The 16,514-nt window shown below is 38.4% G+C and overlaps 4 protein-coding genes across 10 annotated transcripts in view; 2 read left to right on the top strand and 2 right to left on the bottom strand.

Annotated features, from left to right (window-relative positions):
* Positions 1–5,550, bottom strand: part of LOC107268333 (QRFP-like peptide receptor) — a 42,162-nt gene extending 36,612 nt beyond the window's left edge. For 2 of the 6 annotated variants that reach the window (XM_025085607.1, XM_025085610.1), the window contains exons 1-3: positions 3,444–3,949; positions 2,072–2,185; positions 1,314–1,762 (exon numbers count right to left, since the gene is read on the bottom strand). In XM_025085607.1, the coding sequence (XP_024941375.1) occupies positions 1,314–1,455 (142 nt within the window). In that variant the 5' untranslated portion in view covers positions 1,456–1,762; positions 2,072–2,185; positions 3,444–3,949. Of the gene's footprint in view, positions 1–1,313; positions 1,763–2,071; positions 2,186–2,695; positions 2,823–3,443; positions 3,950–5,353 lie in introns of those variants that run through there. The other 4 variants (XM_015741012.2, XM_025085609.1, XM_025085611.1 and 1 more) reach the window with 4 other exon arrangements.
* A 545-nt stretch (positions 5,551–6,095) lies between these two features.
* On the top strand, positions 6,096–11,484 carry LOC107268331 (arginine/serine-rich protein PNISR). 2 transcript variants are annotated; one of them, XM_015741008.2, is made up of 11 exons: positions 6,096–6,670; positions 6,786–6,977; positions 7,046–7,299; positions 7,369–7,540; positions 7,605–7,786; positions 7,856–8,083; positions 8,192–8,294; positions 8,945–9,016; positions 9,272–9,366; positions 9,433–9,589; positions 9,697–10,454. In XM_015741008.2, exons 1-11 carry the CDS (start codon positions 6,547–6,549, stop codon positions 10,452–10,454), a joined length of 2,337 nt encoding a protein of 778 aa, XP_015596494.1. In that variant the 5' UTR covers positions 6,096–6,546. The 2 variants fall into 2 exon arrangements, with proteins under 2 accessions (XP_015596494.1, XP_024941387.1); XM_025085619.1 differs by having other exon boundaries at positions 6,097–6,670; positions 8,954–9,016; positions 9,697–11,484.
* Positions 11,485–11,675: 191 nt separating this feature from the next.
* Positions 11,676–14,303, bottom strand: LOC107268332 (dehydrodolichyl diphosphate synthase complex subunit NUS1). The gene is made up of 4 exons (XM_015741010.2): positions 13,829–14,303; positions 13,318–13,440; positions 12,997–13,246; positions 11,676–12,901 (listed from the first exon to the last, which is right to left on the bottom strand). Exons 1-4 carry the CDS (start codon positions 14,121–14,123, stop codon positions 12,811–12,813), a joined length of 759 nt encoding a protein of 252 aa, XP_015596496.1. The 5' UTR covers positions 14,124–14,303; the 3' UTR covers positions 11,676–12,810.
* Positions 14,304–14,741: 438 nt separating this feature from the next.
* Positions 14,742–16,355, top strand: LOC107268323. Its single transcript, XM_015740996.2, has 5 exons — positions 14,742–14,806; positions 15,041–15,129; positions 15,478–15,610; positions 15,804–15,859; positions 16,122–16,355. The coding sequence occupies exons 2-5, from the start codon at positions 15,055–15,057 to the stop codon at positions 16,251–16,253; spliced, it is 396 nt and encodes a 131-aa protein (XP_015596482.1). The 5' UTR covers positions 14,742–14,806; positions 15,041–15,054; the 3' UTR covers positions 16,254–16,355.
* Positions 16,356–16,514: the final 159 nt, after the last annotated feature.

Here is a 16,514-nt window from a genome sequence, read left to right as displayed (position 1 = left end):
CCCCCCCCCCCCGCGCACCTCCTACCTCACTGAGAAACTTTCAAACAAGTATTTCGAGAGAAGTCAGAAAAACTCGATTACCCTTGATCTGTATTTAAATTCATCCTTAAAATTGAACAACTATCTATTATCGTCCACTGAACCGATTAAGGGTGAGCTTTACTTCAGGGTAGCTGTCTTCCTTGAAAATTATTTTGTCTCGCCATGAAGTTTCAAGTAGGTTCAGGCTGAGGGTAGTACCTTCGTTTGAACTTGAGATGAAAGTTATCAGGGCGTGTTGTCTTCAATAGTATGATAATGCCAGAGATGAAAGGACCGGTATACCAAAGATACTATAAGGGAAAGAGAGTTGCTATTCATCCTTGAGAAATAATATCCGTTTATGATAAGGGTGACTGGCGAAGGGTGGTTTATGTTTGGAGAGACAGTGGCGGGGGGCGAGGGGGGGTGCTAACCAAAAGAGAAATGACGTTTCGTAGCTTCTCCTTCTTGAATTTGCAGCAAAGAGACTGCTGGTGACGTAATAAAATAAATTAGTCACAGGGCGAATAATTCATTAAGCAAGAAGCTGGATTTGAAAAGTTTATACAGAAATTGGCATTTTAATGATATCTTAGTAGGGTCGTTTATCGAGATTAAAGAATTTAAACGACAAGCGGGCGTCAAAATTGCGACGAATTCAATTAAATGATAATTTTGTGAAAAATTGTACATTCGGCGAGTATCACTTGTGCTCTTGGAACAGATTTCGCGTGAACGAGGAGAGACAGAGTCTAGGTTGTTTTTCGTATAGCTGAAGCCAAAGTCTTTGACGGATTTATGTGACGCTATTAGAATTTAAGTTTTGTAGATACAACTTTCAAAATTACCGTATATATAAGGATCAAATATTTTAGTTCTTAAAGGCCCCCCTTTGCACGGGCCAACCTGGAGCCAATATTAAACCGAACTTGCCAGCATGAAATATGTTGCTCTAAACTGTTTACGTAGTTACATCTTGTTCCGCTTTGGCGCTTTGAGCGTCTGTCAGTATTATCAAAGGTAGTTGGATATACTGAAAGTAGCACTGAAAGGTAGCACTGAGATCAGGGATCTATATTTGCTGTAACGAAACAGAAACCACTGTTTTGGCAGTGGGACTGTCATATTGGTAGTATACTTTGAAGGTACTAAAAAAGTAAAAAAAAAAAAAAAAGTATTTTAGTATGACAATACAATGGACATACTGTTACAGAGTACCATAAGGAAAATGCAAAGAGGACAGACAAGAAGGACTCGGATAGAAGAAAGAACAAAATACACATTTAACTCACCAGTGAGTCCCAAGCAGAACGTGAGGGTATAGACAACGAGCACAGGTGCTAATTCGATCCATTCAAAATGGCTGAGTGACTCGTTCACGTCATAATCAATGAACTCGTCCTCGGTGTCGTTGGTGATATTCGATTCCATCATAACAGCCAGAACGAAATGAATTTCAAACGTGCAGGAATGTCCAATTCCAAATACAATGGCGAAACGTATTTTGTATTCTGTACTCCTGTGTTCTTCCCTTCCCTTTATACACCTTATTACTTTTCAATTTTTGCCCCGAGTCTCCGGGACTTTGTCGAATTATCCTTGAAAGGTGGATTTCCAAACCACGAACCTAAGTCGACCGCTTCTCTCAGACATCACGTTTTCCTAGTTGGTCCTGATGATGATCCTGATAATCCTGGTTATCCCAATGATCCTTCTTCAGGTGCTGTCCTCCACGTAACGCCTACGGAAGACACGTATATAAATTAATCGTCGGGACACAATATTTTAGTACAGTCTATAAAATAAGTACAAGGTAGATGGCGTCGCGATTCCATCATCGTTAAGAAGATCCCATTATTTTTTTTTTAACAAATGACAATAACGAAGGCTTGTTAGAAACCATCTGCAACCATACGTTGATATTGATTTGACATCTGTTAATATCTGTCATGCCGCTAACAGCCCTGGCTGTCATAAACAAGAAGATCCACATATCACCCACACAACAATACAGCTTACAAGGATTTTTTTTTAAAAGTGGATTACTTACCCTGGCCGCACCCATTCCGGAAATTACAGCAGTGCCTCATCCGGAAATCAGCTAAGCAGGTAATTTGCGCCTTTTTTTTCTTCTTATCTCCCTCACTCCGCAGTCTTCAATTTTCTTCATAGTCACATGCAAATGATAAAACGGATATATAAAAAATTTTCAAAAAAAAAAATCCATAATCTTTTACATTTAGTTCCTGATCACCCGGTATGTCGTAAACATATTACGCTTAAGATTTGCATCTCGTTGAAATACAAGAGGATGCTCTGTTCAATTTGTTTTTCTTCATCTATAGCCTTGATTATTCATGCTCTATCCTTACCGCACATCAATCTCGGTTCGTTTATCATAAACGACATAGTAGAAAAAAAATATAATAAACGGCAATGAAAAAAAAAAAATGTCAATCCCATAGCCGATTACGTGTATCTTTTGAAAAACGAATTAGCCAATCATTCGCGCCAATTCATTTATAAGTACAGCCATGATCAAGACGATTATTGACAATGAGCCAATTTAGTACATAAATCCAATATCTCAAAATTGATATAGAAACTAAAGACGCGGACGATTTCTTCCTTTATTTTTTTTTCCACTTTCTTTTCACCCAATTTTCCATCGTACCTTCACACCGCGAGAATAATCTCTTTCTTCCGGTTGATTTGTAATCGTGCAATTGGTCGCATTTTCATCCTTTTTCCTTATCAGCTACTCGCCATTGAACAAGAAAAACACCTAATGACTTCCTAATAGCAATTAAATGACATCACTGTTTTATCGGGAAATCACTTTTCCTTCTGATCCTAATCCCGCTTTGTCTGTCTCTCTTTCTCTTGCGCCTATTGTTGCAAAGTTAACCAGAGGCCAACTGGCAAAAGGCCCGGGTTGAATTTAAGCAGCGTCGTAATAATCGCAGAATTACTTTGAAAAAACAAACAGAAATTCCAAAAGGCAATTATTACTGGACTGCTAATAATAAAACAAACCGACAAATAATTCAAATACGACCCAGGTCAGATAACAGTTAAATTATATTATAACGCTATAGCCTTATAAAAGAAAAATTATAAACAAATCCAAAGAAAAGATTATCACCCGATTTTGCTAATAATAAAATCTAATCACAACACAGTGTTTGATCTAAGGGCGGGTAAACATAATTGTCATAGATTTCATATATAGGATCTTTCAAAATCTATTATCACCGTCGTTACAAAGAATAATTGAAAAACGTTTAAGATTCTCTAACTTTTTTTTGTATCTACATACTCCGAGAACAACAGAACATCTATACGCGTCTACGAAGCTCGACGATGAATTAGCAAAATAACTAAGGGCATCCGATGCAAGGACAATTTATTTATGGACTTACCCGTCAACGTTGACACTGCGCGTAATTCCAGGATAACTTTAATGCACTATTCGCACGTGCACCAGAGGATGCGTATAACTCCACAATTTCCACTGTATCGTCATATCATCCGTATCAGTCACAACACCATAGTTTATGTCAAGCCATATGAAAACCGTTGGAATTTTAAGCGCCAAAATTGAAAACACACTGTTGTCCATATAGAAATTTCGTTAAGTACTTGCAAACCGTTAAAAATCACTTCTCGTCAACCGCACGTGTGCACTGTGATTAATGGCTGTTGTGTTCAAAAGTGCACTTGCATCAATAGTTCGAGGTTAGAGAAAGAGAGAGGCACGAGAGAAAACAAGACAGAAGTACCAACAACACGATACTGTGACTGCAAACCGACTGAAACCGACTAAACCGCGCTGCTATGTGCACGATTCAAGAAGTACTCAGGCGTCGCTACGCCGAGAATACTCGAGCGGGAACTTCGTGCCTCTTCGTACGGCGAACTAGAATCGGCGAACTAATTCGCCCCACCAATGTTAACGGCCAATTTGATATTTTTGTCTATTGACTGTTTTTGAATACACAACAATTTTCCGCCATGCAGATCTACGTGTTGCGCTGGCACCATGTCAATTCTGTATGTCGAGTCAAATTCGTAAACGAAAATTCTATTTTAACAATAAGTAAGGGTGTGTTCCGAAATGTACTGATAGTACTGCCAGTACTGTAACCAACGCTTTGTCCTTATTCATTCATACGCATCTAAGAGAGACGTAACTACTTTTACAGTACTGTCAATACATTTCGGAATACACCCTAACGTGATAATTTCTACACACCATGATTTTATGCTTCAAATAATCCACACTTAAGGTCCGAGACGGATCGAATCAGCACGAAAGTCTCTATGGGACGAGAAGGTAGCGTCAATTTTAAACGCATTACCTCGTCAGGTGGGACTAAACGAGGTTAGGTCACACTTTTTCGTTTGCTGCAATGATTAATGGGCATTTTATGACAGAAGAGATTGCATTATCAAGCAATTTGCGGCATTGGATGATACACTGATTTTCTTATTAGTACCTCAGCCGCTTATGACACTCGACAAGGAAGACGGTATTTACAACTTTTGTGCGAGAGAAAAATATATTTCGAATTAATTGCCTGTGTATAACTAGAGACCCTACCTTATTCAATTATGTCGTATACATTCCTATTTGTGTAACAATCAGGTTTATACTTCCGAATCACAGTGCTGAAAGCTTCAAGACAAATTGCGTATAGTTTAATATATAAGGTGGTAAATTTAACCCTATTTTTACCGGGGTATGAGTTTGGATCATATTTGACGCTTTAGTAAACAATATCCTACATCAACAACATTAAATGGTACGTTAATAAATTACAACAGACGATTGTAGCTTTCCACCACACGGTACGTACAACCTACAATATGTTCAAGTAACCCTGATCAATGTTACTTTTACACTAAGGTCGGTGTAATTTTTGTCTAGACGGTTATATGCATTTTTAAATAAAAAAATTGAATCACAACATAAAGTTCGGTAGTCCACTTTTTACATTCAAATGATTTTCGAGCTTCAGTTCAAATTGAGGTCAAGTTGCTATCTGGGATCTTGACATGGAACTACCCACACGGTACCAACATCTTAAGATTGTATCTTGGGGACGCAATGAACGTCTATACGTTCTATGCTGGATAGTCGAGTTTGAGTATGATAGTCCAGCTAGTAATAAGTTTCAGACTTTATACTGATGTTGACGTGATACTTAATTTTTTGGAAATCAAGAAAATCCCAATAGCCTAAAGGGTTGAGGGGGAATAACGAGGGGTAAAACCTCAAGATATCACACACAAAGCGTCTTTGGTCTTATCGTACTGATTATTAACTTACCCCAATGTTCCTCGTTGACGGGATGATAATAGTTTTTGGATTAACAGACGCATTTCATAATGTTGATTTCATTATTAATGAACACTAGGATGCTGTAGAGCGGCATGATGCTGATCTTGTCAACTTCTTACGTCAATTGAAGTCATTTTCTTCCTTCCTTCCCTAATGGCTGCCTCCTCCAACGAGGACGTGTGCCAGAATTAATAAGTTAATAAGCCGGTGAAGAAGCGTATTGCATATTCCGCGTTGAGTATTGCGAAATCATATGATTATTAGCGACATCTATAACGCAACGTTTGAACTTTTGAACTAATACGAAATCATAGAATTTTGAATTAGTCAAATTTTCTGGATGAAATGTAAAACGTAACTTGGTAAGTTTTGAATTGGCACATTTTTCTATAGTCATCTAATATGACGTGTGCAGAGTTAGATTCGCATGGAGCTACACGCTATACTTAATCGAAAAAACCAGCAGATTCGTGCAACACCGAACATGGAAATACGTGATCTATTTATCTGTAGTGACCGACTGAAAGTGAATTTATTATATCTGAAACTGGTAATAAAGTTACGACAGTATTTAGGACGTACTGCCATCTTCAACAGAATGAACGCTGTCTCAGTTGCTTAGACACTTTCATACTGTACCAAATTTTCTACTATACCGATATTTGTATAATGGGAATGGTAACCTATTTTCTTATTACATTTTCCAATTACCAGAAGCATCAATATCCTAGTCAATTGAGGGTAGACGTAACTTTTATCAGGTGAACATTGTCAGTAACATCACAATGGACAGACGGTATTTCTCTACTTTCCGGATAGCGACAACCGCGCCATTATTAAAGTAATCGTGAGGGTAGATTGTCCAGTTCCGGTAATATAACCAACGAAAAAGTCCCCGCTTATCCAAAGCGGCTTCTCATATCAATGAAAAGCAGTCTCTAGTCGGGATTGTTCCGGTCAGTTATCGCTGTGATTTTGAAAATATAATAGCTCTCGTTTATTATGGCTCAGTTGGCTTCGGGGTGTTGAGGTTTCTTGTAGAAGTAAGCGTACTCGTGATCCTGGTAAATTTGACTGAGCGGATTCACTTGGGCTATCGTTCGTGCGGTTGTTCCTGAACGATCAGAGTTGCCATGTTGACGAGGGGAAAGGTTAAACTGAATTGATCGAAGACTTCGCGGATGGAAGCCAGTGCGAATAATTTTGCACGTATGAAAATGAGCGGCGAGATGTTTGAGGGGAAGGATTATCCGACCCAGTGGGCGCTTAATCCTTCCGCCTATCAAAATATGAGTAATGACCAAGGTACTTGCTCGTTTTCTATCTTTCAAAAAATACATTGATCCTTTTTTTGTAAAAAGTAATTTTATTGGTTTGATAAGATAGTGATTTTTCAGTTTTTTGTCCTACTGTTTTTCAGTTGATTGGGCAGCTTTGGCACAGCAATGGATAAAGATGAAAGAAACCGTTGTACCTCCTGCACCTCCACCACCACCAAGCATTGATACTTCTCCGACAGTGAACGATGGTGGTGGTGAAGCACCTATGGATATGGATACAAAGGATGACGAGGTGCCTCCAGCACCTCCTGCCCCAAACATTAGTGGTTCAGGTTGTCGAGGATCTATTTGTAGGATTTATTATATAAATCGATGACAATAATTTTATATTTATTTTTAGATGCCTGGAATCAGTGGAATCAGTGGAGTCAGTGGGGATCACCTGGAACTGGATCAGGAAATTGGGAATGGAGCGGGGTACCTCCTCCAGGAGTTACCATGGGACCTGATGGTAAACCTATAGGAATTCCTACAGTTCCTGTAGTTCCTCCAGCTCCTGCTATTTCCACTACTACAGGATTCACTGTTCCACCTCCAGCAGCACCACCTCCATATGCATACAATTCTGTACCACCTGCTCAGTCCTACAATCAGGTGACGTCAACATTTTCCCTTTGTACATATTAGATGATATAGGACTTCTAACTATGAGTTCATCTTTAGGTCCCTGGTTACTGGACTAGTGATCAGCCAGGTATAGTGCCTCCGCAACCCCAACCATTTATGAAAGGGATGCGACATTCGAATAGAATGCCAAATGTACGGGGTATTGATGTAATGAGAAATAGAGAGGACAGGGAGAAAACTCCAGAAGAGGACACGAGCACAACCATAGGTATAATATAAAATAGCATGAGAGCATAATTACTTAATTAAAATATTTTTTAATAAACTCATAGACGCTGCTAAACGAAGGCAATTACCTGCATGGATACGTGAGGGTCTGGAGAAAATGGAGCGAGAAAAACAAAAGGCTGTTGAAAGGGAGAGGCAGGAAATCCTGCGAAAGCAAGAGATAGAAGCGCGTAAGCAAGCTGAGGAGGAAGCACGCGCCGTATTAAATCCCAGCAAAAGCAAATTTGTAAGAATTCCTCAAAACCAAACAATAAATTCCCAAGCATAAACCTAAGACTACCAACACCTACAATAGGATACGGATAGCGAAGAAGAAGCCGAACAAGAGGCCGATGGAGGGTCTCACGAAAAGGAAATCGAAAAAGATCATCCCCGTAGTCCTGAGGTGGTAATAAGACCAAGAAGGTCTCGTTTTCGCGATGCAGATTCACCGGATACTCACTCAACCACAGAAGAGCCTCCACCATCGTCCACCATTTCTATACCTCCTAAGCGCACACGGGAAGAGCTGCTCCAGGAGGTGGTAAGTAAAACATCCTCGCCAGTATAATATTTAATTCCTTAAAAAAACCAAGACAATGTCTTACACCATAATATATCCAATAATATCACAAACTTGATTACGACGTAGATGCTGAAGGTTCGGAGATCCCTGACGGAGATCTTGCTGGAAGTAACGAACGAAGAAATAAGTTCGGTCTGCCGAGAGGTTTGGAGCCGCGCCCGTGCCAAAGGTACCCCAGATAGACCCGCTAGAACTAACAGAATTCTCGAGCTCGCGTTTTTTTCTCATCGTTGGCAACTCGAGGGAGAGAGATGCTCGGCTCCCGGAGACGGCCGATCGACATTGTATGCAAGAGAACGAAGAACACAACAGATAAAAAAAAATAACAGCGAACGTCCATTAAAGAGAGGTTCCTCAAATCAATTCCATAGGCTTACCTTATTTGTCACTTTCAGATGTGCCCCGCTCTTCACATATTTCTTTCAGGATGCTTTCAATTCTTTTTTTACGTGATAATGACTCCCAGGTGGTCGCTAGAGTAGAATTATATGCAGTGCTTGGTTGGAAGGAGTTACGTATATTAGAAAAAGGAACGAGAAGGAGATATCAAGTGTTATTTAACAGTGATAATTTATCAGTAGTAATAACGAGTATTTTCAGTGAATATTCCTAGGCATCATTGCGTTACAGTATTAATGACAAATACGTATAACGATGGAGAGACGAGATGGGTAAAACAAAATGATTATCATGTCTCCAAGAATTACTCGTATCCGGAGAATGAGGGTTTTTATTTATTATGAAAAGACGGTGTCCAATAAATATCCAGGATCCGGATAACCATGAGCGATTGGTTACTAAATGCGTGTGTATTGTAAGCCCCTGCAGGACAGCCCCCAGTCGCATCCCTGAACAACACGGCCCCTCTTGCTCAGATCACTCGGAAGCTCGGTGAGTGTCTCGTTCTCTATTTCTCCATGGAAAAGAAAGAAAAAAAACTCATTGAAATGATAAATCGATCAATAAAGAAAATCAATAGCAGTGAAAGATCAATGAATGACGAGTGTGGCTCTTGTCAACGTTTCCAAAATGTACTCTTCTGTGTAAATACCGTTTAACGGCGATTGGCACACTACCTGTGGATGATCTTCTACTTGGTGAGGGTTACCCCGGAGTGATATTTACTCGTTGTTCTGTGTGTGATAGGTCTGGGCATCTACGGGGACAGCAACAGCGAGACTGAGGACGAGCCTAGCCAGGATGAGGAACCCCAGGATGATGACAGCGACGAGGAGCTCAAGGTATCTTATTAGTTTGACAATTTTTAAGTGAATTATAGTGAAATAATTGTATGTAAAATTGTTCAGGAGACCCTGAGACGGCGACAGCAGGCTTTTAAAAAGACAGAGGAGGAGATAGAGGCGCGCCTCGCTGAGGAGGAAGAACGAGACTCTCATCACCAGGAAGAGACCTTGTCTAAGCAACAGGAAAATCATACTGGTAATACTAGCTGCCGTGATTCAGGTATGTTTCAGTCAATTGGTATAACTAAGCGATAAACCGCAAGCACGTCAGTAAAGCAAAATAAATTTAACGACGGTTCGTAATGCCCTGACCTCGTGTACCTTTAGTTGATGAGAAAGAAACGATAAATAATCAGAGAGAAGCGTCAGAGACTCTATCGAGTGGCGGACAGACACCGCAGAGACAGAGTGTCACGACAACGACAGACACCACCGCCAAGGCGAGTTCTTCGCCTTCGAGATCAGCGGAGGATACGGCATCGACAAGCACGTCATCTTCGAGTTCAAGAGACTCGAGTCGTAGTACACCTAAGCGTGGTGGCAATAAGAAGCCAAAGGATGAGCGAAGAAAGAAGAGATCTAGGAGTCGCAGTAAGGCACGAAGTAAGCGTTCTGGGTCGTCTGACAGACGAAAGCGGAAGTCCAGATCGCCAAAGGGTTTCCGTTCCCGATCCTCAAGTAGCTACAGATCTGGAAAAAAACACAGCTCCAGGACGAGAGATTGGAAGCGACAAAGATCTCGCTCGCGTGGACGGCGTTCCAGATCTGGTTCTGAAAAATGGTCCAGATCACGATCGGGTGGCAAAAGACGGCGATCCAGGTCTTATTCCAGGGAAAGAAAGAGGAGCAGGTCCAGGTCATTGAGAAGAAGTAGATCCAGGACCAGAGATAGACGGAGATCGCGATCCAGATCCAGGAGACGATCTCGCAGTAGAACCAGGGAACGGCAGAGGCGCTCAAGGTCCTACGGTTCCAGGAGTAAGAGGAAAAGTAGATCCAGATCGCGCGATCGTCGAAGGTCCAGGTCCAAGTCTCGTCACAGCCATCGTGATGGTAAGAAGTCGTCACAGCGATACAGGGACTGAGCTTCTGTCCATCCTCCATAGCCAAGGTTGTATCTACGTTTTGCTACTATATATGATTACACGGATTGATAAAGATCGGCCATATTGGAATACTGCCACTTTCTCCCTCTTTGTAAAATCGATGACGTACAATAACAATCGTTTAGGATTACCAGCTTTTCTGACCATCTCTATCAATCTGTCTGTTTTTTCTTCTTATACTTCGTGGAAACTGGAGAGAATCCAAAGTCGGTCGTTCCATTTTAGAGTTCTCTCTTTATCTCTCTCGTTATTATTTTTTATTTTTTATAACTTCCTATTTATTTATTTATAAACTACTACGTATCCTGTACCATGTCATCAGGCTGGTAGAGGACCTCGCCAATGATCCAAGAATTTCGAAGGGGATCTGGGAATTTTCTTTTGTTTCAGCTTCCAAAGCATTGTCGTTTGGCTTCCCACGAGATTTGACAATGAAGCGTTTCCAATAATTAATGATAATTATAACAATAATCGTCTCCCACGCTGCGTTTATCCTAGTACATTCTACACCACAGTGATACAATTAATTAATTTCTCAAGTAATTGTATTTAGCGCGTTTTCCATAGATTTTCTGATTGAGCCTTCTAAAATCAATTTGCTACATTGTTACTATTATTATTACTATTACTAGTACTACTATTTACAAAACTACTATTGCTATACTGTTACGACTCGTAATATTAGTGATACTCCTGGATGGTAATACTGGATACCGATTCTCAACAATGTGCACACATTAAGACTCATTCAGTAGAAAAAAAAAAAAAAAAGAATAGGGAAAAGATAAGTGTTTCGACACTTTATCTTATTTTATTTCTCTCGTCCTTTTTACTATGAAAAGAACAAGAAGCAATTTTCAATAATGTCAGTCGATTGTTAACACTATTCCTTGCTCCTTCCGGTGAGAGATAGAGAGAAAGAAAACTTCATAGAAACACGTCTTTACGAGAAGGAACGTTGGCATGGAATGCGATGATTATGTACATAATAAAACAAAAATTATATCTATGTAATGATTTACATGAGACTATATTCCTTTTCCTTTGGAATTGTCCTATTCATCTTATTTTCCAATTCTGCTAGTCTTGTAGCGGTGATTAGATAAAAGCTTTTGCCATGATTTATTAAATAATAAGATAATTTATTTGAATAGTGATGTAGATAATTGTCATTCTCTCGTTGATACATGCAGATTTCTCTTTTTTTTTTTTTTCAATATACGTCAACGATTACATTGATCTTCTGACAGACGAAAGAAGAGAAAAATTTATCTTATAAAATATTTTACATTTATTTTACAGTTTATTTATCGTAGACCAGATCGAGTTCAGTGCTAGAACGTCGATGCGACATGATAAAGAATAAGGAATACATACCGCATGACCTATGCACTTGGAATGAATCTTTTCCAATGTCAATTACACACTGTCTATGAAAACTGACGAAATAAATATTAATAATGTCGTGATACGCACGTTATTTCTTAAATTTTCTTCGTATTTTAGGGAATTTAGAAAGTTTCACTAGGCATTTTTTTTAATATCACCCTGCAGGGTCAAGTTTAAAAACGACTCTTGCTAAAGGAAAGAAACAGATTTTTCAATAAACTTCAATTTATCAGTCTAGTTTTTGATAAGAATGCTCAAGGATTAGGCTTACCATCTTGACCACTGCAGAGTAAGTTCTATAAAGTAGCCATTTTTAAGCTCATTGCTAAACTTAAAAATGATTTTTAATTAAATCACAGCACAATGAGAATAAATGTAATTGTAGATAATCCAAGACGATAGAAACAGCAATACAAACCCAACAAATAATTATAGTACATAGTCCTTTGAAAAATTTAAGAAACAACGAAGAATAATAGAATGCAAAGTTTTCAATGTAGATGTCTATGACATTGTCTAATGGGTCCTGTAATTCACTAATATTTAATTAAATTAATGTAAAATTCCACGTGCATTTCATTTAAGTGGTTTGATTACACGGTTCCCTATTTGCCTGGAGAACTATGGGTGGGTTGTAACCACATAGATAATTTATTATTATAAAAGGGTCGTTTGGAAAACGTAAATAAGGAATTATACGGTGGCATTTTGTAATATTTACATATGTAAACCAGTCGCTTGCGAAAACTATTCGGGATTCAGTCTTTGTTTCGCGAGGCCTGGAATTTCCAGCTACACTTATGAACGCCCGGAACGAACAAAAACTCTGCATGGTAAACGACAAAGAGAGTGGACTCTCTTGCATTAATTTCTATTTAAACGTTTATCCATTATTCATTCAAAATTATCCTTATCATTTTCTTTTTTTTGGTTCACTTGAAAACACTCACTTTCCATAACGTTGTTCACACCGGGCAAATTTCTCCAACAGACTCACAAAGATTTTCACAGACACATTATGATGTGTTGGCAAAAGGCTGCGAACAATAAATTATAATTATATAATTGCAGTAACTATCTTTGTTTACTACTATTCATTCAGCAGAGGAATTAATGGGATTTAAAGACTTACAAGAACTCTGTGGTCCGTATGTGCCAAGGTAGAAGACCGTAAGTGGAATAAGTGCTTCCGCATATTAAGGCAACATCTGGATGAGATATGCCACCAAGATCCAATTTTTCATCTAGAAATTCTGTTGTAATTTCTTCCAGTTTTAGAACTCCTAATGTAACTGCCTTGGATAGGTTCTGTGTTAACGATACTATCTCTCCTTTGCCATCAGAATAGGAGAGGATTTGTACACGTGTTTTATGCTTTGTACCTGTTTCAAAAGTTTCATTTTATTAAAAACTTAAGACATGGACAGGAATTCTATAGTGCTTTTTAATATACCGTTAAGTGCATTTTGTATGGCCTTCACAGGACAACTAGGAGTCCAATCAATTAAGCTTATGAGGTCAGGCCGTAAACTAGTCAGTTCCCTCCAAAAAGTACTTTCATTATTGCGTATCACTCCTGTAACAAATATGAAACACTTTTCTTGTGTCAGAGCAAAACTATTGATATATGATAATTAGAAACAGTTATGCAAACATGGCTTTATTTATCTATTTTAACAATCACATGCTACATCAAATAAAATAAGTGACAGCTTGTTAGCCATACAGTAAATAAAAATTTTGCTTCCAATCAGCTGGCATGATAAACAATTTGTAAATGAAGGTTTAAAATTTATTAATAAATATATATTGTACAGTCAATTAAACAAGGCAAGGAGAGCAATGAAAATACTACAGATTATTCTAAGAACAAGTAAAATACAATACATGCCGATATAACTAATTCCTTAAATTCTGTTTCTAATGTCATAAAGGTAAATGTAATTCAATGAGCAAATCCTTACCCTTGTGATCATAGAAGCTGACGCAAGAAATCCCGGTAGCAACACACCATCCAATGATCCGAATAAGATCGAGAAAGGACGGTTCCTCGCGGCCGAGGACGATGACAAGATGACGAGGTAATTTTTCCATTTTAATAACGCTCTCAAAGAGTACATCCAATTCTTCCCGGTTGTTCTCTCCGTGGCGAAGTTTAAAATATGCTGTTTGCATGTAGGCCCATCCCTTTATAACGGCACGATGAAGCGTGTGCACTAGGTGCAATAGCGCTAAGATTATCCGTAGTATCGCAGTCATCTCGTTCCTTGTTTCCTGCTGTACAACACCACATAATCACAGGAATAACCTGCGCTGAATTCACGAGCTCCTCTTGAATAAGACTGTCATAGTTGTACAAACTGCTCTTTGTACTAAAGCTGACTGAAGCACACTAAAGCGGACACGCCACAGTCCACACGGCAGATCAGCTGCTCCTCCGCATGTCGTGACATCATCACACATTACAGCCAATAGGAAACGGCCATTTCAATACATCATTATGGACACCGGTTCCGGAGTAAAGTACATCACATTACCGCATATAACTCCAAATTCAAGACAATAGTGCGTTCCTAGTTTTGACCGAGAATTATTAGTTCATATAAGATTTATCAATAGAGTTTATCAAAGGTTTGAATGCGCAGTTAAATTGTGTTTATAGATATTTTAAGAACCTAATGAGATTTGTTTTGGAGTTAAGCAGGACTTCAAATTTGCGCCACTTTCCCACACTTTACTTATAAATTTTATATTATCGGTGCTTATTTTTGCATACAATGTTTGTTTTTTGTTGTTACTAATTATTTTTTGACGAGGATAGTTCTTAGATATTTGCTGAACATTTTTGTGTGATTTTTTAAAATGGGCGTTAATACTCTTTTGACTTGCTGTTAGTCAGAACTTCCGGTTTCCTTCTTTACGTCGTGAGATACCAAGTCGAGGTGAGGTTCGGTGTTGCTGTTATGAGTATTTGTGATTTATTTATAATCTTCCGTGCTAGAATATGTTTAATGCGTTGTGGAATATTATAATTGGCTATGTTTGATATTGAAGAATTCATAAAACGATTGAAATTGGGAGAAATCGGGATTTTTAGTAAACCCACGTGATCATGGCATGGACATGGGACGTTGGCAACATCGTGTGTCTATTAAGTTTCGTATTTTGTTTTACAGAAAAGCTAGACAAGATGCAGCTCCATATTCGGGGACAGGAAAGTCACATTATCGAGTGCCAGGGTAATGAGACCATCGCACAAATCAAGGTAAAAATTTTTAATGTTTGACACTAGTCAGATTAGTTAATTATCACGGATTTTACTGGAACTAGAAAGTTCATTTTAAGAAATTGTTATTAATATGATACCAGTATATTTTCAGTAATTCACAGTAAGTGCATTATAATGATAAGCCAGCAGTTGTTACACGCGCTGCTGGTATGAGCAATAATGCTAGAATAAAATGCAGGTCTCAGGGAGACAAAATGTCTTTCTAGCTTTTGTCTTTTCATAGATTTGATACATTGTTTCTAATTTAAATATATTTGTTTTTCTGTGTAAAATTATATAATGACTATATTTCTAATATATTTTCCAATAATTATTGTTTGATAGTCACAGCTTGCAATTCTTGAAAATGGAAGCACAGAATTTAGCCTTTCTTGCGGAGGTGCTATACTCTCCGATGATACTAATGTATCTGAGCTCTCCAGCGACACCCTTGAACTGACTGTTCCCTTGCTTGGAGGTAAGTTCGTAATAATAAATGGCATTGATTCTTTAAACTGTTCATTGATCATTTATTCAATGAAATAAGAAACAATGCAAAATCAATGTGAATTAAAGTGAGACTGTGATTTACTTCTTGTCATAGCCTTTCATCAATCCACAACAAATTATTAAGTTTTTTTTTACCTTCATTATCACTTATTTATTTCTAGGTAAGGTGCACGGTTCCTTGGCTCGTGCTGGTAAAGTAAAGGGGCAGACACCGAAGGTGAGAATATATTCAACATTTTTTTAACTAAAGTTTTCTTGTTAATGAAAGTTTCTGCACTGAATGATCTAAGCTACGATCCGAATCCATTAGATTGTAGAAAAAGAACGGTGCCATAAAAATTTGCACTGTAGATTGGTGTTGAATATTATGTGTAACTGATTTCCTGCATACGATCAACTGCTCTGCTACATATATTAAAATCATACAAATGTTGCCCTTAAGATATTGAAATTTATTTAAAAAACAACTCTATTTCCAGGTTGAGAAACAAGAGAAGAGCAAGAAGAAGACTGGCCGTGCAAAGAGGCGCATACAGTATAACCGCAGATTCGTCAACGTCGTACAAACCTTTGGACGTCGTCGCGGACCCAACGCTAATCCTAATTCATAAATGATTCCTCAGATACTGGGTCAATTCGTCATGTATTTGTACTACCATGTAATTCGTGATAACTGATAATACATAATACGTGTCGCATTATCCTACAATGAGCATTATTGCGTTATTATTATTATTCAATACCATTCCTTTTCCCAAAAAGTAAGGTAAACGGCCCAATGACTGACCGTGTTCCAGATTGTGATCTCGGCGGCATAATTTTAACTTCGGCAGCAGAGAAGCGCTATTAAAACAATGATTTTAATTTATAAA

This window comes from Cephus cinctus, unplaced genomic scaffold (assembly GCF_000341935.2).
Source record: "Cephus cinctus unplaced genomic scaffold, Ccin1 Ccin1_scaffold0515, whole genome shotgun sequence".
Lineage (NCBI taxonomy): Eukaryota > Metazoa > Arthropoda > Insecta > Hymenoptera > Cephidae > Cephus > Cephus cinctus.
Note: the sequence above shows the minus strand (reverse complement) of the source record. Positions and strands in the feature narration are given on the sequence as shown.